At 32.8% G+C, this 26,003-nt stretch overlaps 1 protein-coding gene across 1 annotated transcript; it reads left to right on the top strand.

Annotated features, from left to right (window-relative positions):
- Positions 1-1,622: 1,622 nt before the first annotated feature.
- LOC133334207 (protein nubbin) lies at positions 1,623-25,703 on the top strand. Its single transcript, XM_061542501.1, is given in 5 exon segments — positions 1,623-1,767; positions 15,919-15,963; positions 22,665-23,898; positions 23,900-24,160; positions 25,412-25,703. Coding segments are annotated over 5 exon segments (1,950 nt in total). The 5' UTR covers positions 1,623-1,649.
- Positions 25,704-26,003: the final 300 nt, after the last annotated feature.

Below are 26,003 nucleotides of genomic sequence, written 5' to 3' on the forward strand. Positions count from 1 at the left end.
GCTCGGCTCTGTTACTGAGGAATGGATTTCGTTCTGTTTATAGGAGAAAGAGTTCGTGTGTGTGTTGTGTGCTTGGCTCTGTTATTGACGAATGGATTTCGTTGGATTAATAGGAGAAAGAGAGAGCGTGTGTGTGCTTGGCTCTGTTATGAACGAATGGATTTTGTTTGTGCAGGAGAATTCATATTGGATAATAAAGAGTAGGGGAATTCTATACTCTGCTTAAATGAAGAGAGTACTGTTGTTTCATGAAATACGGTGTGTGCTGCTACGTAGTGTGAGGAATGTGGATGGTATTTCCCCTTGGTTAGAGTTGAGAGAATTCCAATTGGGGTTTTCTTGTTGAATGGTCGCTTTGCAGAGAAATGGAAGGGGATATTGACCATACTCTTCATTGTGGGCTTTGTTTCGTTTCTGTTGTATGCAAAAAACAACAGTCAAACGAATAAGAACCCCATTTAAATGAGTGATGTCTGTCGAATCATGTTCTTTGTTGTTGCGTTCATGAATGTGTGTATGTATGACGGTGTGTGTTTTTCGTCTTAACAAATATGAATGTTAACGGCTTGGACTAAGACGTAAAAACACCAATCAATAACAACTAAAATGAGAGCAAAACGTCGTCGTTATACTCTTGTCTTGTGCATGCATTGTTGTTTTTGCTGTTTGCCTTTTGCCAAAAGGAAATGTTAGTAAGGCAACGGTTGTGAGTATTGTTGAATTTCAGTTTGAAACATAACGTGCAACAAGATAAACGCATAACGCCGCTGTTAAGACAAATAATCGAGACGGAAGGCAAACAGAACAGAAAGAAAAACAAACAAGAAACAAAAAGACGTGAAAATTCGTTTTTCTTTTTTTTTTCGGGGGAAACAAAAAGAGAAGAAAAGTGAGAACAAATAAAGGAAACTCTCTCGTTCGCTGTGCGACAAATATTAAGGAAATCAAATTCAAATTGGAAAAGAAAAATCTCACCAAAAAACTAAAGGAAAAATCAACCCCCTTTCTGCAGACAATTGTAACCGAAAAAAATAAGGCAAATTTTAACGCAAAAAACTGCACAATTTCCATAAAAATACATACCCTCACAAAAGGCTGCTAAGGATTTCCGAATTCCTACTCAATAATAAAAAAAAACAGAAATTCTTGTTCTCAAAACATTTTTGCCAAAACAAAGGTATTGTAACGCATTATCTTCGAATCGGAATATTAGTTTCAAATGAAACGTTAATGTGAAAACATCAGACACACAATTAGGAAAATAGAGAACGAAGAAAAAAATAAAATAAAAGAAAATCACAAGACAAGAAGAAAAAGAATTTTTACATATTCCAAAAACAACAAAAACCAAAACATTTGTAATGAATGAAAACGAAAAATAATGAAATGATATCAAACGTTCATACAATAACAAATGGAAAACAATACGCACAAAAATAAAATTTAAATTTTGAAATGGAATAACTAAAAATAATAAAAAATAAATATTTTAAAAATACCAGAACAGAAACAAATCGTATTTTTACGTGAAAAAGTGAAACATTTTTGCCAAGTGTTTAACAAAGTGTCTCATAAAAATTTTTGAAAAATTACAAAACTATAAATTTAAATTAATACAACAATTTGGAAAAACATTTTTCATTGTGAAAATGGTTATGTCAGAGCTACGTTGGCATTCAACAACACCGGAGGATAATAATAATTCACTGAAACGTGATTTATTAAAAACACCAACCACCACACATCATCACATTATGCAAAATCGATGTAAGTTTTTTTTTGTTAAGAAATTTCAATTTGTTTTGAATAAATAAAAAAATAGGAAAAAAAATCAAAAAAAAAAAAAAAAATCAAGTGGCACTTGTCAGTGGAGAGGATGTACGGAATTTTTAGAATAATCTTCCTCCAAATTATATTTTAAAAATCCACGCTTATTGTGAGGCAGATATCCTCCAAATTATTTTTTAAAAATCCACGCTTATTGTGAGGCAGATATCCTCCAAATTATGTTTTAAAAATCCACGCTTATTGTGAGGCAGATATCCTCCAAATTATTTTTTAAAAATCCACGCTTATTGTGAGGCAGATATCCTCCAAATTATGTTTTAAAAATCCACGCTTATTGTGAGGCAGATACCCTCCAAATTATTTTTTAAAAATCCACGCTTATTGTGAGGCAGATATCCTCCAAATTATGTTTTAAAAATCCACGCTTATTGTGAGGCAGATACCCTCCAAATTATTTTTTAAAAATCCACGCTTATTGTGAGGCAGATACCCTCCAAATTATTTTTTAAAAATCCACGCTTATTGTGAGGCAGAGACCCTCCAAAATATTCTTTAAAAATTCACACTCCTGGTAGATAAAGACCCTCCAAAATATTTTTTAAAAATCCACGCTTATTGTGAGGCAGAGACCATCTAACATATTCCTTAAAAGCCCAAGCTTACTGTGAGGCAGATACCATCTAACATATTCCTTAAAAACCCAAGCTTACTGTGAGGCAGATACCCTCCAAAATAGTTTTTAAAAATCCACGCTTAATGTGAGGCATAGACCGTCCAAAATATTCTTTAAAAATCCACGCTTAATGTGAGGCAGAGACCCTTCAAAATATTTTTAAAAAAAAACATTCTTTAAAAAAAACATTCTTTAAAAAAAACATTCTTTAAAAATCCACTCTTATTGTAAGGCAGATACACTCCAAAACATTCTTAAATAATTCACACTTCTGGTGGGTAAATATTCTTTAAAAAATCAATGCCTATTGTGGAAAAAGACCCTCCAAAATATTCTTGAAAAATGTCCACTTATGGTGGGTAAAGATCCTTAAAAATATTATTTAAAATATATTATTAAAAATAGCTCTGAGAGTACCTCAAAAATATTATTAAAAAAATGCCCGATTTTAGATCTGAAAGTGACTCAAAAATATTATTTAAAAAATCCTCGCTTCTGTTGGATAAAGATCCTCAAAATATTCTTTCAAAAATTCACACTTCTGGTGAAGATAGCCGCTCAAAATATTCTTTAAAAAAAAATCATCTTCATAGCTCCCTCAAATTTAATATAAAATAAATCCAGGCATATGGCTCTAATATCCCCTCCAAAAATATCCTTCCAAGAATCCACATTTAAAGAAGGTTCTCTAAAAAAATTCAAAATTTCACGATTTTAATAATATTAATACTTTCCGTTTTACGGCAGTCAATATTATTATTATTCATTTCCTACGAATTTTGATGATTAATCTAAAAAAAACCCACTTCAATAATACCCCGATTTTCCTCGTAGCAATTAATTTACCTATACGCATTTAATTTCATATTAATTTTGTTAATACGAAAAATTTCCATATAAGTATATTTGGTTGTACTTGAAATATTGATTCTGATATCTTGGGCAAATTGATAATAAAGTAAAAAAAATAACACTCATATTTTTTCTTCAATTCGGACAAATGACCTACATTACAATGAAATCAAAAATGATAAGAAATATGAAAAAAAAATATAAGAAGGCCTCATATCGACCATGTTAACAAAACAACGTAAATATACCATTACAAGTACACTTTTCTGTTAAATATCATTACAAAGTTTCGGACTACAACAACAACAAAAATTAATATCAATAAATAATATCAACACTCATTTTTAAATAATCAATAATATATTTATTTTCATTTGGTGGTTTTTTGTTAAAATAAAAACTCCAATTCAATGGAAAATGAAGGCAACAACAAGTGTTGACAAAAAATATTGTATTGAACGTAAAATACACGTTATAACAATAATTGTGTTAACAATCATAAATTAATCACCATTAATATATTTTTCTTTCAATAAAACACACACAAATTCTTATCAACAAAAAAAAAAAAAAAAAAAAAACTACAAAACTGAAGAGTTGAAAAAAACAGAGGGAGGAACAGTGGTTTCAGTTAAAGGAGAACTATATTTGAATTTAACTGCATAATTTGAGGAACTAAATGATTGAAAAAAAATTAATGAATAAACTAAAGGAACATCAGTGCCTTTGTCGTGGATTTAAAATGAAATATTTTTGATGGGAAACAGGAGTTTTTAAAAATTATTTCTCAAAGACTATGAGACCCATAACTGTGTTTTTTTAAGACATTTTTTTGGGTATATTAGAAAAAATTGCGAGGCTTTTTAAGAACCCTTTTAAGGAAAAAATATAAATGTATGTATTATTTTTTTTTTAGAATGATCAAGATCGATAATTTTCTGAAGGAGGATTTTTATTGCTACAGAAGCGGATTTTCTATAAAATATGTTTTAAGGTCTACAAGAGTCTTATGTGTGGATTTTTCTTCAGGCATATTTGGTAGGGATATATCAGTTTTAAAAGCGTAGATTAAAAAAAAATATTTTATTGACTTTCTGAGCCAAATAAAATGTTTCTTATGGTCCGAAAGACCATAAAAGTCAAGATCGATAATTTTCAGAAGGAGGGTTTTTATTGCTACAGAAGCGGATTTTCTATAAAATATGTTTTAAGGTCTACATGGGTCTTATGTGTGGAATTTTTTTCAGTCATTTTTGGTGGGGATATATCAGTTTTAAAAGCGTAGATTTTTTTTTAAATTATTTAAGGGAACCCCCCCCCATTCTCGATTTTTTATTTTTAAGATTTTAAATGGGCTGGTAAATGAATACCAATGCTTGTTAAGGTTTGTAACTTGGCACATATGTATTTGAAGATTTAAAAAGGAAGAAAAATAATTTACCAAAAATTTTTGTTGTTGTTTTGTTGTTGTTTTTGGGTTCAAAGAAAAGTCCATATTTTCGATGGCGGCATGATAACTCCTCACTGGAACATCGGAATCCGAAAATTCCAACTGTTTTAGAAAGAGGACATGTCTGGCTCTCGTATGAACTAGGATTATTGACTTCGCACAACAATTAACAAAATGGCGGAACTTTGAAAAAATTTTTATGGAAAATCGCCTATTTTTTACCACAAACTAAGTTAAAAAATAAGGAAGATCTTCACCGATTAGCTTTATCCTAGTTCATACGAGAGCTACACACTCCCAGAGAAACGTGTCAAAATTTGAAACCGATTGGATTATTAGTTTTTGAGTTATCGTGCCCGCCATTCGTTTTGAGAAAAACGCGTTTAAAGTTTGAGAAGCCCTTTAGCCGTCACTTGATGCCGACACAATAAATCGGCTATATCTTCAAGAGTTCTTGAGATTTTCACTTGAAATTATGTAGAGACATTCTAGAATTAGAGTAGATTCGAATTAAATCAAAAAAATTTTTGACACCGAGAATGGGGGGGTCCCCTTAATTGACTTTCTGAGCCATATAAAATATTTCTTTTATAATGATATGGAAGCCATAAGTTCGGATATTTTATGAATATATACATCCATATATATGGAATTTTATCAACGTTCTGAGGCAGACAAAATATATTTTCATGAGACACAATCAATGAGGAACGAATTTTTAGTATATTTTTGTAGGATTATTTGAAAGGGTGTTATAAAGATTTTTTATACCCTACACAACTATGTTGTCAGGGTATTTTAGTTTTGTGCAGCCCCAAGTGTTTGTAACGCCGAGAAATATTGGTCCTAAAAACACCTTTAAGTATACCGAACGTCATATCTCGACTAGCTGAGTCGATCTAGACATGTGTATCCCTCCGTACGTCCGTCTGTCCATTATAATTTGTAAACACGATACAGGCCACAGTTATGGACTAATCTTCACGAAATTTTGCATGTAGGATGGGTTCTGTCCAAGAAAGACCGCTACTGCTTTTGGTAAAGATGGGTTAATATGCTGGGGATAAAATGGACCAAATACTTTATTTTTTGTCGGTTGTTCTGGACGCTCCAGAGGCCGCAATTATGACCCAAACATCGGGAATTTTTACACGGAGAAGGGAATCGGGCCAAAGAATAAGCATTACAGTTTTGATGAAGATCGGTTAATATTTAGCGTGTCGAAAGGCACTTTTGTGTGAAAAATTAAAAAATTTGTATTCTATAGCGTATATATTTACCCCTGAAGGGCATAGACCCGAAAAGTTAATAATGTATCCAAGAGGAGTGGTTGATCTTTAAATTAATACCAATTATATTTATGTATGTACTCGGATGTGGGAGTTACACTTAAATATTTACACTTGCTTACGTATTCATATGTTATTTAGAAATCCATAACCACACTAGAGGGCGGAAATATAACGCTGATGGCTTTGATGATCCAGGTATGGTCAAGGACAACGCCTATAATTCCCGGTGATAATCAGATAAAAATTTTGGGATGAAGTGGACCGAAAAATGGATTTTTTTATGGTTTTTCGAGTCAATCTATAGGCCACAATTATAACTTGAACATCGGAACACAACCAACGGTGAAGGGAATCTGGACAAGAAATTATAAGGGCTCTACTGAATATGAGTAATATTCGGGAAATATGTCAGTGTATAGAAGAGGTGCTGTTGACGTCTAATCGGCCAAGAGGTTGAAAATATCACAAAATATTGCACAGGCTTGGAACAAACATCCGCAGAAAGTTAGTGGTTGTGTATGCCGTGGTAGTTGTGTATGGGTATCGTTTGGTCGATACCCTACACACGGGTTAATTTTTAAATTGGCATACTAGAGGGCGGAAATGTAGCTCCGATGGCTAGCATTAGATCAAGGACGACGACTATAATTTTCGATGATAATCAGATGATATTTCGGGGATGAAATTAACGGGAAACTGTATTTTTGTCTGATTTACACGTCGCTCTAGACGCCCTCAGCCGAACATGGAGAAATCGATCTGACCAACAAATTCTAATGGCTTTCTTGATAATCAACGGTCAATATTTAGCGGGTCAAATGAACCAAAACTCGTTTGTCTAAAATAATCTAAAAATTTGGATCTTATGAAGTACATTTTTACTCCGGGAAATATGATTCGGAAAATATGGCACAGAGAAGCTTTGCCATCGGAGAAGAGGTAGAAAATATCGCATAATATTACCCAGGCTGAGAATACAGATGACCAGAAAGTTATAGCTCAGTGGTAGTTGTGTAGGTTATGGTATGGTAGGATATGGTCAGCCCCGTTCGACTATACTCAGAACATAGATCTGTAACAAACGAATTTTTTTTATATTCGAAATTATTTCAGACAACTTATTGAAAAAAATTTCTTACTAAAATTGTAGAATTTTAAAAGAATTTCAAGGTCTACTAAAATAAAATATTATTTTTTTAAAATAATTTTTACACAAAAAAAAAAAAAGTTGGTCTGCCAAAGCTTTCCAGTTTTTTTTTTTTTTTTTTTTTTTTTTTGAGGACCATTAAACACATTTGATTTGAAAATCTGTATTTTTGTATTTTCCAAAATAGAGACCTATACGATAATTTTTATAGGACTCTCTTCGAAGTAAAAATTCTATGTTTCTTTTTTTAAATTTCCAAAATCTACATATTGCATTTTTTTCAACCATTTGATCCCACTGTGCCCCAATAAAAAAAAGCTCTCTCGCCCCCATATCGATCATATGCCAATAAGTGGAATAAACAGATTTTTTTAAAAATTATTTTCAATGGTCATAGTTAAAAATTGTACGTCATCATATGACCCAATAACAACAAATTATATTTGCCAAGCAAACAAACAAAAATTTGGTTATTGACACCTTGACAAAATTATGATTTGATTTGAAATTATTTGCAAGAAATGAACAAATGAGCAATGTATTTATTAAACTGTTTATATGGGCAAATTATGTCATGATTATTATAAAAAGAAATTTGGAATGCAATGCATAACAAATTGTTTGTTATAATTTTAGTTTTAAAATTTGATTTCTAATGGGAATTAAATGTTTGGTTAAAAATAACGAAACAATAAAAAATATTATCACAAAAAAATGTTTAAATATTATCAAAAATTGCAATATATGATTCCGTAAAAATAATTGAATTTTTATTGGGTATTCCAGGAATACTTGAAGAAAAAAAATTAACGGGAGGTTGAAATTGAAAAAAAAATATAATATTTTTATTTATTGGTAATTTATGGCAGAAATTTAGACAACTGAGTTAAGTAGGCTTCGAAAGAAGGGGAATTTCCTGCGTAAATAATTGATAATAACTATAGATTGGACTTTGAAGTTCAATATTTTGGAATTAAAAAAAATAAAATATTTCTTGAACAAAATTTATATTGCTTCTAGTATACATATATTTTAATAATATATATATATATATATATATATTTAAATGAAAATATATTTTATTTTTTTAATATTATTTATTAATTTAAACTTTCATTTTTTTAATATAAACTTTCATCATCATTATTGGTTAAACGCCTCCTGCTCGATGGACTACGTGCCATTCTTTTAGTTTTTTTCTATTTTTTTTTTGTATTTTTTAATTGCTACGTATGCATGTCGTCTAACTGTCAGATTATTAATATTTATTTAATTGTTTAGTCATTGTGTTTTGTGTGTGTGACTATATATTTATGGCCTTAGATAAGTTATTAACGAACAATAGTACAATAACAACAAATTATGGACAACACTTTGCGTTTGTTTTAACGCATTAAACGGAAATCGAATATTAATCTGAATTCTTTTTTTTTGTTATTTTACAAAAATCAAATAAAGATAAGACTCTAAAGTGTTTCGCAAAAGTACTTTAGAATCAGGGATTTTTTTGTTGGAGGGCAAAGTAAGGCAAAGGAAAAAAAATTGATTTATACTTATGAATAATTCAGCTAAATGATTATGAGTCAGACTAAGAATTTTTTGAAATTAAAAAATAATGATTTCATAATATTAAAAAATGGGAAAAATTATTTATTTTCCAAAAAATAAAAATATATATATATATATATATATAAAATAAATAAAAAAAAAAATACACACAATCGGATAAGGACATAAAAAAATTCTAAAAAAATCTAATATAAAATTCTATTAAAATTGCAATTTATTTAAATTGTTATTTTTTTTTGGAAAATTCTCAAATACGTTTTTGATGCCGGTTTTTTTTACTCATGTATTTTTTTTATCAAAACATTTAAAAACACCATGTATCCTTTATGCACTTGCAGGACATTTCAAAATTGGACTATTAAAATTTCACTTTACTTTTATTTTTATACCCTACACAACTATGTTGTCAGGGTATTATAGCTTTGTGCAGCCCGAAAAGTTTGTAACGCCGCGAAATATTGGTCGTAGGCCCACATTTAAGTATATGTCTACTAGCTGAGTCGATCTAGACATGTGTGTCCGCCGGTCCGTCTGTCCATTTTTTTTTTCGAAATTTTGCATGTAGGATAGGTTCTGGCCGATGAAGACCCCTATTGTTTTTGATAAAGATCGGTTAATATTTAGGGGATGAAATGGACCAAAAACTTTATTTTTGTCCAATTTTTTGGTCGCTCCAGAGGCCGCAATTATGGCCCGAACTTCGCATGGAGAAGGGGGTCGGGCCAGAGAATCAGCATGCCTGTTTTTATAAAGATCGGTCCATATTTAGATCGGTCCATATTTGTGTGAAAAATTACAAAATTTGTATTCTATGGCGTATATATTTACTCCTGAAGGACATAGACCCGAGAAGTTGATAGTATATCTAAGAGGAGGGGTTGACCTTTAAAGTGATACCAATCATATTGTCGTAGGTTCTCGGATGCGGGAGTTACACTTAAATATTTACAGGTGCTTACGTATTCAGATATTATTTAATATACCATTACCACACTAAAGGGCGGAAATATAGCACTGATCGGTTTGAAATGTTCCATAAGGTTCCAGTTATGATCAAGATCAACGCCTATAATTTTTGTTGATGATCAGATAATAATTTTTGGATGAAGTGGACCGAAACCTTTTTTTTTTGATTCTACAATTATAAGCCGAACATCACAACACAACCCACGGTGAAGGAAATCTAAATTAGTAATATTCGGAAAATATGTCAGTGTGTGGAACAGGTGCTATTGACCTCTAATCGGGCAAGAGGGTGCAACTATCACGAAATATTACCCAGACTCGGAATAAAAATCTGCAGAATTATAGAGTTCTGTGGTAGTTGTGTAGGGTATCGTATGGTCGACCCCGTCCGACTATACTGCTCCGCTCACTGGTTTACATTGTGTGCTTGTATTTTTTCCTTATCCATTTTTACCCAGTTTTTTATATTCAAAAATTTTTAAAACACCGTGTATCCTTTATGCACTTGTAGGACATTTAAAAATTGGACTATTAAAATTTCACTTCACTTTTAATATTTTCCTATTTTTGGAAAATACTTAAATATGTTTTTCTACCAAAAAAGTCAATGAGCTTTTTATCCTTTATGTCTCCAGAGGATATGCGAAAATCCTGTTAAAAATGCACTTTATTCTCAGCATGTGATCTCTTTCCTTGATCCTTTTCTTGTTTAGCTATTTGTTTATTCAAAACATTTTAAAACACTTTGTATCCTTTGTATGCCTCCCGAGGACATGCAAAAATCCTATTAAAATTGCACTTCATTTTATGTGTGTAATTTTTACATTTCGTTTTTTGTACAATACTCAAATATGTTTTTGAAAAGGACTCCCATATGTTTTTCCCTCCCACAAAACTACCATCATTGAATATCCATAAAAAAAATTCAAATAGTAAGCAAATGTAAATATCCAAAAAATCATGTATATATACAAATGTGTGTGTATGCACAGTTAGTTCTTGGTTATTGACCAAACTAAACACCTGGTCATCCTTGAATGATGATGACTCCCTCGCCCAATAAGTGGCACATTCACATAGTGATGGCATATACGAAATGTTTGCTACGTGCTTAAAAGTAATTTGAATTTTTGGTATCAGATGGTGAGGGAGGGTTGGTGAAGGTGCATTACCATTTGTACTTGTATGTCTTCAGGATAATGCAGTTTTTTTTTAAGTGAATTGAGGTTGGGCAAAAGATGTAAAAAGTTTCAGTACCAAAAATGTTTGTGGTTATTGAGTCTGTTGCTAATTTATAGACTCTGGAGACAGTCTGCCAGCGTCGGACTTTTATGTAGTATCTGCATATGTGTCCAGGCAATAAAAGTTGTAGTTTAAGTGTTTTTAGGGGGGAGAAAAGGAAATAAAGAAATTTAAAAGGAAATTGTACAATATTGAAGATGGACATTGAAAAAAATAAATAAATTGCTTGACTTTATAAATTATTAAAAAAATAATAATTATTCTCTTTAAAAAGTCCCAAATGTTAACACAAATATATTGAATACATATTAAGTTTAATTTATTAAAGATTAATATTTGAGAGAAGGAAGGAGATAATACTCACCAATTGTTCAAGGTATGCCCTTAACACTAGAACGCCGAAGGCAGTCATTTTGACCGCTTTCCAATTTCAAGTACAAAAGCAACTGTACATTTAATGACACTTTTTTTTAAAAATTTGGTGACTTTTTGTATCTCATAGAATTACGTTTATTATAAAAAATTCATCAAATCCTAAAAAAAAGTGTCATTAAATGAACTGTTGCTTTTGTACTTGAAATCGGAAAGCGGTCAAAATGACTGCCTTCGGCGTTCTAGTGTTAAAAGAAAAAAAATATATAAAAAATTTTTATTAATTTTTTTTTTCAAGACATGAGATTATTATTGCCCTACAAACATTCAAAAAATTATTTTTATTAACAAATATAAAATTGAAGCCATTTAAAAATGATGTTTCATTAAACGCTCTGGTAAAAATAGACGTTAAGAACCTATTAATAATTCCTCAAATGGAATTGGATTGCATTCTTAATAATTAAATTAAAAAAGGTAAAATTTCGCTTCTGAATATTCAAAATTAGTTTATTTGGTAGTTAGTTTATTTGGTAGCCCTTTTAATACTTTTTTATCCCTCTATGATTCTATTTTTTGAGAACTCTTTCAGCCTTCTCTTCTCACACCCCCTCAGATCGGTTAGTCCGTGAATGGGGTCATTCCCCAAGTATTAAAAATTAAATAGTTCAATATTTTATATTTGCAAATTACAACAATATATACATCACATAAAAACACGAAAAATATTCTAAAATTAAAATATTAATTAAATTATTATTAAATTTTTATTAATTAAAATATTAAAAATTCTAAAAATAATAATAAAAAAAAAAACAAATTTCCCACATAAAATATTTTTCAAAAAATATATAAACAATTCTCAAGAAAAACCCTTAAAGCTCATTTTTATATACTTCAATAGTTCTCAAAAATGTTCCTTAAAAACTTCGGCTTATTGCTTGAATATCCTCTAAAACTAGTTATAAAAATGTAATGGCCTTTCAAAATGATGATCTTCAATTCGTCAATATCGTAAATCAATCCTTATTTATAAACCCACATAAATTATTGTTATTGCGGATTTTCTACATCAAAATATTTGCTCAAAAGGATGGGTGCCCCTTTTACTTGACATAAAGCCTTTTATCTTCTTCCTTTCTTTAAGAATGAAGGTATCATTACAAATCTATTATTAAAGGACATCATCCTTACCATTATAATTTGTAAACAAAGTGTTAGGTAACCCACTTATACTCAACCTACCTCCTTCTCCCTACCCTACCCCTTATGAAATTACCCACAAATAATCGCCTTTTCATTCAAAATGCTCCCTTAAAGATGTTTTGCCAAAAATGTTCCAATCAAAATATTTGACCAAGGCGACTACCACCCTCCTCAAAGAAAAGGAAAAGAGGTATGATTGCTTACCTAAAGGATAATGACATTAAAAAGTCATGTTTTACACGATCAATACAAAAGTGTGAAAAGTTTTGTTAGACCTGAACCACCACCCATCACAACTTATCACAATTACAACCCCCTTGTCCACAATTAGGGAATGTCTTTAAGTGTTAATTTGAAGAGGTCCTTCTTGTTTCTTGAGGTGTCGATAAAGAAAGGATATTTGCTAACTGTTGCTCCAAAGACAAATTGTGAAATGAAGGAACAAAAAAGGATTTGTTATGGTAACCCTAGTACAGGATCGATAATTGTTGATCGATTTTTGAAAGTACAATAGTCATAAGGAGGTGCTAAGAATAGTCATAAGGAGGTGCTAAAAGGCAACCACAAAAGATGGATCCATTAAAGGGACCTGAGCCTTTTCCTGCAGCTTTTGAAAAAGGCAAATTCGGACCAAATCCTTGTTTTTGTATTAAAAAGTGTTTGCAGATAATTTTCGATAAAGCTCCATGTTTTTATAGCTCCCATTGAACGGTCCGCCCGTTTTTAGGTATTTTTAAAATTCGAATCCCATTTTCCAACCGAGAGTCTGTAATTTGACATACCAGGTTCGTGGGAGGGTTAAAAAATAGCATTGGTCCATGTTTTGAAATACCCTCATATACAGATACCGTCCAATTTTGGGAATTTTTTAATTCCTCTAATCGAATTTCCAACAGAAATTGTGGCATTTTGACATTCTGGGTTCTATTTCCCAGATAATTTTTCTATATAGCCTCCATCTAACGGTAGCCATCTAACGATAGCCTCCATCTTGGTCTTTTGATGGTTACAAAATGCATTTTCTATCTGAAGTAGCTGTAATTTAGAATTTTGGTGGCTAATGTCAGACTTCATTTTCCGTACTCTATTTTTAGGTCATGTTTTCCAATGTAGATTTTAAGGCTCATCTCCGATTTAAGATTGTATGTCTGCCAGAGGGCCACGAAAAAATATTTTTAAAATGCACGCCCCGTTTTGGTCCTTGAAAAATTATTTAAAAAAAAAAATTCTGGCATTAAAATAGTCTTGCTTTGGTTCTTGAAGAAAATATTTTAAAAAAATCCAGGCCTTGTTTGAGCATTATAAAATATATAGTTAAAAAAATTCGGGGCTTGTTTGGTCCTTGAAAAAATTATTTTAAAAATCCACGCCTTGAAATAGCCCTTGGAAAAATTGTTTTAAAATGTATGAATGCCTCTTGGTGATGCTCATAATAAATTGGGCTCAGTCGAACTTAACAAGGTTTTTACTGTTTTTTTTTATTTATTTTAACACATTTTTATTTCACCCAAAAAAATATTTCTAGACTTTTTGGTCTCATCGTAAAAAATCGTAATCTCTGAAACCCTAATATTTTCTATTAGGAAAAAAATTACCTTGGTTAATTTCCCATGGAATGTCCCAATTGCCCATCATTGTTTTCATTTTCTCTATTTATTTTCTTATTTTTCCTACAATTTCTTCCTTTCAAGGGATGATTGTATGATGAAGCAGCAGAAGAAGATGAAGAAAAACAAAAACTTTCGCATGTTTTTGGTTAATTACCATTCTGTTTTGCTTAGCATATTCTTAACAAAGCATGGAAAAGCGAGAAAACTCTTCCAAAATTTAAGAAAAACTCCCTCAAAATAAATTTCCACGAAAATTAAAGTTCTAGTTTTTCCACACAAAACATCCGCATTAAAGCCAATGCGTTTGGATGTATTTAAATCCTTTTTTCTTCTTCCTTATTTCCAAATAAAATATTTGCTCTAATGTTAATTTCAAATTTGAGATGAGGGTGGATTCTGCATTTGTACTACTGGCACTGACCAATTATTGATTATGGTCCGTTGTGCGTGCGTGTGCAGAATTGATGTGCTGTGGATGGATGGCTGGCTGGCTGGCTCCCGGAATACCCCCTGGCGTTTTTGGTTATTTATTGATGTTTATTGCTATTTTTGGAAATTCGAAACATTCGAAACAAAAACGCAAAAAATTTGCCATTTAAATTTTTCCAATAGAAATTTGAGAATCGATTCAAAACAGCCATTTCTCTTTCTCCCCCTCATGCTAAACAAATGTCCAAATAAAGTTGGTGGTTAACGATTAATTGCCACACATATACCCCATGTGTGTGTATGCACATTTATGTATATGTGTGGGTGAGTCTGGCTATTTGTATATTGTAACGAATTGAATTTTGAAATGCCATGGAAATTAAAAACCTGAAAAAAGGTCAAACCGAAAATTTTACTTTTGAAAAAAATTTTTATAAATACTTAAATCCATAAAAGAGCATCTGTGACCTTTAGCTGCTGTAATGGACGACTTTCTGTCTCACTCTTTGTCATGTACGTAGTAGGTGTTAATGTTGTTGTAACGCGTGTCATAGCTTGTGTTTAGTTGCATCACAACTCATTCCCTGTGTCCCGTAATATCCACCCATTGATGTGCAGCGTCGTGTGTTTAGCGCGTGGAGTTCGTAGGAGTTGGGGGGATTTTAGTTGCAAGGGTGGTGAGTTCCTTATACTACCCCTACTACACGAACCACTTAATTTATATGACATTTGAATGCTGTTAAATGGCTCGAGGTTTGAAGATTTGTGTTTCTTCGATTTTCCAAGATATACCAGATGTCCATTCGAAGCGGAGGTGTTGGAGACCTTTTCAAGTGTTACTAATTCAATGTTAAAGTAGTTGAAGGAAGAAGAAGAAGGGCATATTTAGTAGTGAGTGACGACATTTGGTTAATTTACATAATTTCGAAATAAAAATTGTAAACAGATGGTTAAGATCGATACATGGAAAAAAATCCTTTAAGGAAGAAAAGGATTAGTTATGGTTTTCACCTAAGAAATTTATTAGGCATTTGTTTCATGTCATCAATAACGAAAGGAGATTTTGATTTATGGCTTAATTGGGGGTAGGGAATTTATGTCAAAATTTATTTATGTATATATGGAAAGGAAATGAGTTACAGAAATTCAAAAATTATACTCCTTTAAATTTTGAATAAATATTATTTAGTTTAGTGAAATAAATAGATGAATTTTGAGATTTCATGTCCAGTTCTTAACCAGCACTGCTTAAGAATCCTTCTATATTACACATTCTTTTTTACATTTTTATTAATATGTTGATATTTATTTTTGCTTTACAGATATCACACGCTTGTCCCGCTCACCTTCGCCCATGCAGTCCAATGGTAAGTAAAAAAACAATAAGCTAAACCAGACATTTTTGAAAGTAACTTAAAAACAACAACCAGGATTTAAAAAATAAACGTTTTTTTTTTTTAAATCCCTGCCTTATTAAAAATCGACGCCTTTTTATGGTCTTGGAAAAAATATTAAAAAAAATATAGACCTTGAAAACAATATTTAAAAGAACAAGCCTTATATTGGTCTTTAAACATTTATTTACAAGGCCTTGTTATGGCCTTAAAAAATATTTTTCCAGGCCTTGTTTTTAAAAATGCAAGCCTTCAATTGAACAAATATTATACAAAATCCACGCCATGCCTTGGTTCTTGAAAAAATTTAAAAAATTCAGGCCTTGTTTGGGCATTAAAAAATATTTACTTTAAAAATCAAGAGACCTTGAAAAAAGTTATAAACCAGTGAGCGGAGCAGTATAGTCGGACGGGGCCGACTATATGACACCCTACACAACTACCACGAAAAGTAAACTTTCTGCGGTTCTATATTCTAAGCCTGGGCAATTTTTCGTGATACTTGCACCCTTTTTACCGATTATAGATCAACAACTACACTTTCTAACCCTGACATATTTTCCAAAATTTTTTTCTTGAAGTGAATTTTTACGACATAAAATAAAAAATTGGTCACTTTAGGTTTTGGTTGATTTGACCCTTAGGAAATTGACCGATCATCATCTAACCAGCCGTTCTAAGTATTTGGTCAGATCGCCTTCACCTTATAAAATATGTGATGTTCTGATATACGCCCCAGAATAAAAATTTTGTAATTTTTAACACAAAAGTCAGGTTCGAATTGACCCTCTAAATATTGACCGATCTTTATCAAAACAGGCATGCTTATTCTTTGGCCCGATCCCTTTCTCCATGTAAAATTTCACGATGTTCGGACCATAACTGCGGCCTCTGGAGCGACCAGAAAAATCGGCAAAAATTAAGTATTTGGTCCATTTCAAACCCTATTTATTAACCGATCTTTCCCATAAACAATAGGGGTCTTCATTAGCCAGAACCCGTCTTATATGCAAAATTTCGTGAAGATTAGTCCATAACTGTGGCCTGTATCGTGCTGGCAAATTATAATGGACAGACGGTCTCTTGTTTTGTGTCTTGGTTTGGTCCTTAAAAAATATTTTAAAAATCCACGCCTTGTTTTATTGAATTTTTTTAAATCCACGCCTTGTTTTGTTGATTTTTTTTAATCCACGCCTGGTTTTAGTCCTTAAATATATATATATATATATATTAAAAATCTACGCCTTGTTTTGTTGAATTTTTTTTAATCCACGCCTGGTTTTAGTCCTTGAAAAAAAAAAATATTTTAAAAATCCACGCCTTGTTTTGTTGAATTATTTTTTAATCCACGCCTTGTTTTAGTCCTTAAAAAAATATTTAAAAAAACACGCCTTGTTTTGTTATTTTTTTTTTAATCCTCGCCTTTTTTTAGTCCTTGAAAAAATTATTTCCAAAATCCACGCCTTTAAATAGTCTTTGATTTTTTTTAAATAGTCGCCTTGAAAAAGTTTTTAAAAAAATTATTTTAAAAATTCTCAAGGCTTGGATTATTAGTCTTTAAAAAATATTTTAAAAATTCCACGGTGTCCTGGACTTTTCCTATAAATCGTCATTATTTTTGAAATTATTTAATTGACGTGTTATAAATTTCCAATTTTAAAATGTTGTGCCATGTACATTCATTAAAACGGTTGTTATTGGTTTTGAAGTATATACAAAAAGGGCTATATGAATACAAACACACACATGCACACACACAAAAGTTAATAGTTTTCAAACATCGATGTATCAATGGATGTGCGCATTAATAAAACAAACCAATCAAATAAACCAAGCAAGCAACCAACCAAACAATACAATTTATCTATCGATTACGATCCGATTCGATTCCACCATTCAGCTAACCATAAAAATGACAATGTAAACGAGGATGGAGGATGAATGATTCTACGCAGTGGCCAAATTCAAAATAACCAAACAGAACATCTGCTACTTTCGTATGATACGATTTTAAAACCCCGAAATGAATCAATTTCAAAAAAAAAAGTGTTACACAAGCGACATCGGAGGTTATTAGAGGACGAGATGATGGGACAAAAGACAGCAGCAATTGGAAATTGACAATATTTAGAATTTAGTTTGTTAACCCCCATCTCTTTCTCTCTACTACAGCCATCTAATAAAATGAAGGGGATTGTGATACAACCCTTCTTTTGTTGGTTGTTTGTTTTGTTTTTGTTTTGGGAAACCTAAAAGTAGACAAATCAAAAATCCAAAAGTATTGTACAACAAGCTACTGCCGCTTGACAAACGCCAGAAGTGTGCCAACCACCTTTAAAAGACCCTCTTCAGTTTTAGAAGTCGCGTCGCTGCGAGTCCTTTGTTTGGAGGAACTCTTTAATGTCACTTTAAGTAGTTTTCAAAGTGTTGGGTTTCTCAAGAAGAGGCTCTATGACATAAATAAAGATGTTCAATGGCATCTAAAGAGGTTTCAGTTAGTTGGCTCTTTAAGAAAGGAGGGTGCCTTGTTGAGGGGGTTTGAGTTATTTAATGCCCACAATTTGAAACACTTTGTTTTCTGTTATATTTCTTGTTGTTGTTATCTTTCTTTGTTTACTTACTGAAGAAGAAAAATCATCTTCTTAATATTCATAAGGACATTTGCACCACATTTCATGACACCTCCCTCCATAAGCCAACCAGCCCTCCACAAGGGCGTTGTAGCCTATTTAATATTCTTAGATTTTCGTTTTGGTCATGATAGTGTTTTTGATATGGTTTTTTCATTTGCCTTTGCCATTCCTTAGAATATTCATTCTTATTACAGATGTGAATATATATAAAACTGTGATTTTTATGTTTATCTTTTGGGTCTGTGTCCTACACCCTGCCTGTCCTTCCTTCCTTCCTTCCATCCTTTCCAGCACAATACTGAAAATGAAAATTTACATATATTTTATGCAAAAATTATACATGACCACAACCAAGAAGACCCAACCATTCTCAGCTGAGCAATATTTGTAGCCGACTTGGTTAAGGTCTACTTGCTTAGATTTGTTTATCCTTTTTTCTCCAGTTTGGCACATCCTCCCCCTCATCTACAGCATCAGTATCATCATGAATATGAAATGGTCAGAAATGTAAAATTCATATACATATGTATGTATAAATGTGAGTATCGAAAAACACACAACTGATGCCCAGTCAATAAGTATGATAATAATGTTGTATGCATGTGTTGAATGGTTGGTCTGAAAAAGGAAGGCAGTTGGAGCAGGGGGTGGAAATATTGACCACAGAAAATAAAACCAGAGGCGGAGGAAATCAAATCAAAATGGGAGAATATTCAGAAGAAAAATGTATTTAAATATTTTTTCAAAACCTTAAGCAGGCGTGTTTTTACTATTTTTTCAAGGCCTATAAGAGGCGTGGATTTATTAAAGAATATTTTTTCAAGGCCTCCACAAGGCGTGGATGTATTAAAGACTATTTTTTCAAGGCCTATAAGAGGCGTGGATTTATTAAAGAATATTTTTCAAAGCCTATAAGAGGCGTGGTTTTTTTAAGACTATTTTTTCAAGGCCTGTCAAGGCGTGGATTTTTTAAAGAATATTTTTTCATGGCCTATCAAAGGCGTGGATTTTTTAAAAAATATTTTTTCAAGGCCTATCAAAGGCGTGGATTTTTTAAAGAATATTTTTTTCAAGGCCTATCAAAGGCGTGGATTTTTTAAAGAATATTTTTTCAAGGCCTATCAAAGGCGTGGATTTTTTAAAGAATATTTTTTCAAGGCCTATCAAAGGCGTGGATTTTTTAAAGAATATTTTTTCAAGGCCTATCAAAGAATATTTTTTCAAGGCCTATCAAAGGCGTGGATTTTTAAAAGAAAATTTTTTCAAGGCCTATCAAAGAATATTTTTTCAAGGCCTATCAAAGAATATTTTTTCAAGGCCTATCAAAGGCGTGGATTTTTAAAAGAATATTTTTTCAAGATCTATCAAAGAATATTTTTTCAAGGCCTATCAAAGAATATTTTTTCAAGGCCTATCAAAGGCGTGGATTTTTTAAAGAATATTTTTTCAAGATCTATCAAAGAATATTTTTTCAAGGCCTATCAAAGAATATTTTTTCAAGGCCTATCAAAGGCGTGGATTTTTTAAAGAATAATTTTGTAAGGCCTACCACAAGGCGTGGAATTTTTAAGGAATTTTTTTTAAGGCCTACCACAATGCGTAGATTTTTTAAAGAATATTTTTTAAGGCCTACCACAAGGCGTGGATTTTTTAAAGAATATTTTCTCAAGGCCTACCACAAGGCTTGGATTTTTTAAAGAATATTTTTTCAAGGCCTACCACAAGGTGTGGATTTTTTAAAGAATATTTTTTCAAGGCCTATCAAAGGCGTGGATTTTTTAAAGAATATTTTTTCAAGGCCTATCAAAGGCGTGGATTTTTTAAAGAATATTTTTTCAAGGCCTATCAAAGGCGTAGATTTTTAAAGGCCTATCAAAGCGTAGATTTTTTAATAGCCTATCAAAGCGTGGATTTTTTTTAAGGCCTAACAAAGCGTGGATTTTTTAAAAGCCTATCAAAGCGTGGATTTTTTAAAGGGTATCAAAGCGTGGATTTTTTAAAGGGTATCAAAGCGTGGATTTTTTAAAGAAAATTTTTTCAAGGCCTATAAGATGAGTGGATTTTTTTAAGAATATTTTTCACAAGGCCTATCAAAGGCTTTGGTTTTTTTAATGCCTATCAAAGGCGTTGATTTTTTAAATAATATTATTTCAAGGACTACCAGAAGGCGTGGATTTTTTTCCAAACCTATCCAAGGCGTGGATTTTTTTAAAATATATTTTTTCCAAACCTATCCAAGGCGTGGATTTTTTAAAAAAATATATTTTTCCATGCCTATCCAAGGCGTGTTTTTTTCCATGCCTATCCAAGGCGTGCTTTTTTTCCATGCCTATCCAAGGCGTGTTTTTTTCCATGCCTATCCAAGGCGTGGTTTTTTTCCATGCCTATCCAAGGCGTGTTTTTTTCCATGCCTATCCAAGGCGTGTTTTTTTCCATGCCTATCCATGGCGTGGTTTTTTTTCCATGCCTATCCAAGGCGTGTTTTTTTCCATGCCAAGGCGTGGATTTTTCAAAAAAAATATATTTTTTCCAACCCTTTCCAAGGCGTGGATTTTTTTAATTCGCCTCTTGAGGATATGTTTCCTATAGAAAATTTTTCCTCAAGCCTCTTTAGGATATGTTTTCTTTAGAAAATTTTTCCTCAAGCCTGTTGAGGATATGTTTTCATTTTTCCTCAAGCTTCTTGAGAATATGTTTTCAATAGAAAAAATTTCTTCAAGCTTCTTGGGGATATGGTTTCTATAGAAATTTTTTCCTCAAGCCTTTTGAGGAAATGTTTTCTATAGGCTGACGATGATTTTTATATAGAAACATTTTCTTCAAACGTTTTGAGGATATTTTTTTGGATTTTTCCTTCCACGCCCCTGCTTTTTCCTTTTGGTCACTTATTGGCTTTATTTTTTAAAATTTCGCTAGACCACCACATGTCCGTTTTCTGTTTTTTTTTTCGAATAAAAAAAATAAAATTTGCACATCATCTGAATAACAAATAATGCACGTACCACACGTAGAATTTTTTCATACACATGAAATGGAAAAATGTAGCACTTGAATAAACCCCAGGCTTTTGAAAAAAAGTTAACCTAAAATATACACAACACACATTTCCATAAAGCATAGACCAAATATGGCCATTTGATGTCCACGATGATGAAGAAGAAGTCATCAAAATTGATGTTTCTATAGATGTGGGAGCAGGCAACATATGCAAAAAGGCACACCCAATGATGCATACAATTATGGACAACAAGGATCAATAAGTAACTGACAGGGCGGGCCGGAAAGAGTTTAATAAAGGTCAAGGAAGAGTTGAAATCGACAATAAACATGAATAGTAAATTTCGAACACACACGCTCATATCGAAAAAATTATGATGAATGAATATTATTATGGTTGGGGTGGAAAAGTGAAATTTATTTCTGAAGGCCACTGCGTCAAAGCCAATAACCCTGAGAATGTCCTTTTTCGGTTTACGGTGACCAAAATCGACGAGGGTGGAATTTTAAATATTCAAATACATTGTAGATTATTTTTCTGCTGTTGCAAATGTCAAATCAATTGTATGGCAAATTTATACAAATCGAAACCTAACACACCAACACACTGGCACTCACTCACCCCCACCTTCGCACACACACACACACAACAAATAAACTGAAAAATCGAAATTTGCAATTCTAAAATGTTAGTTTATTTGCACCACATGAAATGAAAAGAAAACATGAAAATTCGCTTAAAAAGGGTCCAGTAAAAAGGACTTCCCCCCTCCCTGCTTCCCCTTGGAAAATTTGTGTGTTTACTTGAATTCCATTCGAGCTTGAAATTGACCAAGAAAACGTTCGCAGGAGAATAAGAAAAAAAAATATATGCAAACCTACTCCCTCTATTAGCTTTTGTTATGCACTAAATTAACATAAGTTTGGAAATGAGTAAGGAGGAGGACGGGGAAAATAAAACCCAGAAAATGAAATATAAACACACGTGTTTTTAAAACCTTCCACTTATTCATGAATTATTTTTTTTTCTTCTATTTTTTCCAGGTTCCGATTGTGATGACAATAACTCGAGTGCTGGCAACTCAAGTAGTGACCGTTGTCGTTCACCGGAAAGTCCCTCATTGGACTTGTCTCACCCACCCACGAAAAGGCGCCAGGTGTCCGCCTATCAGCCGCATGCTTTACACACCCTTCAGTATCATCATCACCATCCGGCACATCATTTGCATCACACACATCCAGCATTGAATTCGCCACCCCTCTCCGCCCACTCACCGAAATTAATGAAAAAGGAACTGCACAAAGAAGAAGAGTTGGAGGAGGAAATGGTCGAAGAAGAGGGAGCTTTGAATTTGACCAGTGAAAATTCTCGGCACAGTTCGCAATCACCTGCATTATCTTTGAAATCAGCAAAACAAATGGCAGCCAGCACACCAAACGCCAGCAACAAAACTGAACAACAAATGCCAGCCACAACAACTCCACCAGCAACCACCTCGACAACTAGCCCCTTGGCCATGCCACCTCTACCCCATAGTCCCTTGGCGGTATTGCCAACGGGTTTGGGTTCTCCACAGGCCCAATTGGCCGCCGCAGCCGGTTTGGGTTTTGCCAATCCCCTTTTGGCTCAGGCGGCCGCCATGGGTGCCCCACTCTCCACTCAAGATTTTGCACAATTTCAACAGGTATTGCAACAACAACAACATGCCCTGCAACAACAATTCCAGCATTATTTGGAAATTCTACGTAATGGATCCCTTACCGGCATGGGTCCAACGGATGATCCTTCAGTGGCAGCCCAGGTGGCAACAGCACAATTTCTACTGCAAAGACAAGCCCTAACGCAGGCGGCCCAGCAATTGCAGGCTCTACAAAAACAACAAGAGGAAATGCAGCAGCAACAACAACATCAACATCAGCAAACACCACAATCTCAACAACAATTGACAATAAAAACCGAACCCGAACAGCTACAATACCCCAACAGTTATGACCAACCTTTACATTTGAAGAACCCTTCGCATCCTCATCATCGTCATCATTCGTCAACACCTCTACAGCGTAGTCCCCTACAAAGTCCAGCCACCTCACCACTGCCACATCTGTATACCTCCTCTTCGGCATCAAGTCATCATTTACTGCATAACTCTCAGCACACACCACCACCATCGGGTTCCTCAAGCTCTCTTAAGGTTAGTGGCCTGCTCACACCCAATACCCCAAGTGGGCCTCAAACACCGCAACTACCCAAAAGTATGGCAGCTGCCACAAGAGCTCCCTGAAGCTTCGCCGGAAGAAACAACTGATCTGGAGGAATTGGAACAATTTGCCAAGACTTTTAAACAGAGACGTATCAAATTGGGTTTCACCCAAGGAGATGTGGGTTTGGCTATGGGAAAATTGTACGGAAATGATTTCTCCCAAACCACAATTTCACGTTTTGAGGCATTGAATTTGAGCTTTAAGAATATGTGTAAATTGAAGCCACTGCTGCAGAAGTGGTTGGACGATGCAGATCGGACAATACAGGCAACTGGAGGGTAAGTTGAAAAATTCGATATTATTTTATTTTTTCCATGAGAAATTTTATTTACAAATATCTTTTTAAAGCTCAGGAAACATTTTCTGAGGTTAAGCAACATGTTTTAAAGCTTAGGAACCATTTTAAAAGTTCAGCAACATTTACAAATGTCTATGCAACATTTTCTTATTTCTCAATTGCGGAATTAATGTTTGCCGATTAAAACTCAGAACCTCATTAGCATTATCCAGATTTTTACCATTAAAGTAAAAAGAACTTAGAGATTTTTTTTGCAAAGGTGGAAGCAACATTTGGAATGTAGATTCAACACATTTTAATGTTGCATCAACATTTTTGTATGTTGAGATACAAAAATCTATCCTCAAGAAGCTTGATAGGCTTAAGACAAAATTTTCCATAGACAATATATCCCAATGAAGGATATATTGTCTTAAGAAACAAATTTCTATAGAAAATATATCCTCAAGAGGCTTGAGAAATTTTTTTTATAGAAAATATATCCTCTGGAGGCTTCAGAATACAAATTCTATTGAAAACATATCCTCAAGAGACTTGAGAAAAAAATATCCCTAAGATGCTTGAAAAAAAATTTTTTATGGAAATATCTGTTCTAGATTCTTGAGAAAAATGCTGGAGAAATATATCTTCAAGAGGCTTGTGAACAATTTTTATAGAAAATATATCCTTAGGAGGCTTGAGAAAATGTTTCTAATGAAAATATATCCTACAGAGGCTTGAGGAAAAATTAACTATAGAAAATATATTCTCAAGAGGATTGAGAATATATACAGAAAATATTTCTTCAAAAGGTTTGAGAACAAATTTATAACGAAAATATTTCCTCAAGGCGTTTAAGAACAAATTTCTGTAGAAAATGTTTCCTTTGGGAGGTTTTTCATGAAAAATTTAACTTCAACTAAGATTGAAAATATGTCCTCCATTGAGTTTGATGAAAAATATTCTATGGAAAATCTGTCATCAAAGGGTTGAAGAAAATTTGTTCTATAGATTTTATTTTATCCTCAGGGAATAAAAACTAATCATTCATAAATTTTAGGAACAATTTTCTTTTGTTGCTACCACATTTTCTATGTTGTCCCAAACATGTTGCTTCAACATTTCATGCGTTGCTTAAACTTGAAACATATTTACGCAACATGAAATTTCTAAGCATTATTTTTACAATAAAAATATATTTCAAAATAAATCAAAAATTAATTCCTTTTTCCCCTCTTTTTATTCTTTCCAGAATCTTCGATCCAGCCGTCTTACAAACCACAGCAACCACACCCGAAATTATGGGCCGTCGTCGCAAGAAACGTACCTCCATTGAAACCTCAATACGTGGAGCTTTGGAAAAATCCTTTATGTTAAATCAAAAACCCACCAGCGAAGAAATTACCCAATTAGCGGATCGTTTGTGTATGGAAAAGGAAGTGGTGCGAGTGTGGTTCTGTAATCGTCGTCAGAAAGAGAAACGCATCAATCCCTCGCTAGATAGTCCGGATAATGGTGATGAATCACCATATATGATGATGTAAAAAAATTCAGGAAGACTGGAAGTAATCTTGGTGAAGAAAAACGGGCATTGTGGCAATCGAATTTTTTATTGTGTGAAACTCTCTACGTGTATATGTGTGTGTAGTAGATGTATATGTATATAATTTTCACCGGAAACATGGTTTTTGAGAAGGCATGGAAATTGAAACTAAATAATTATAAGGTAAGTGTGACAAATTTTTATTTGAATTTTAAATTTGAGAGTCGGAATGGTAGGAAGTATGTTTCAGATTTCGACAAAAGAGTGAGACTTCTTTTTAAAGGAAAATATGGGAAATTGA

This window comes from Musca vetustissima, unplaced genomic scaffold (genome assembly GCF_032173495.1).
Source record: "Musca vetustissima isolate MV318-11 ecotype Yass unplaced genomic scaffold, APGP_CSIRO_Mvet_v1 utg134427, whole genome shotgun sequence".
Taxonomy (NCBI): Eukaryota; Metazoa; Arthropoda; class Insecta; order Diptera; family Muscidae; genus Musca; species Musca vetustissima.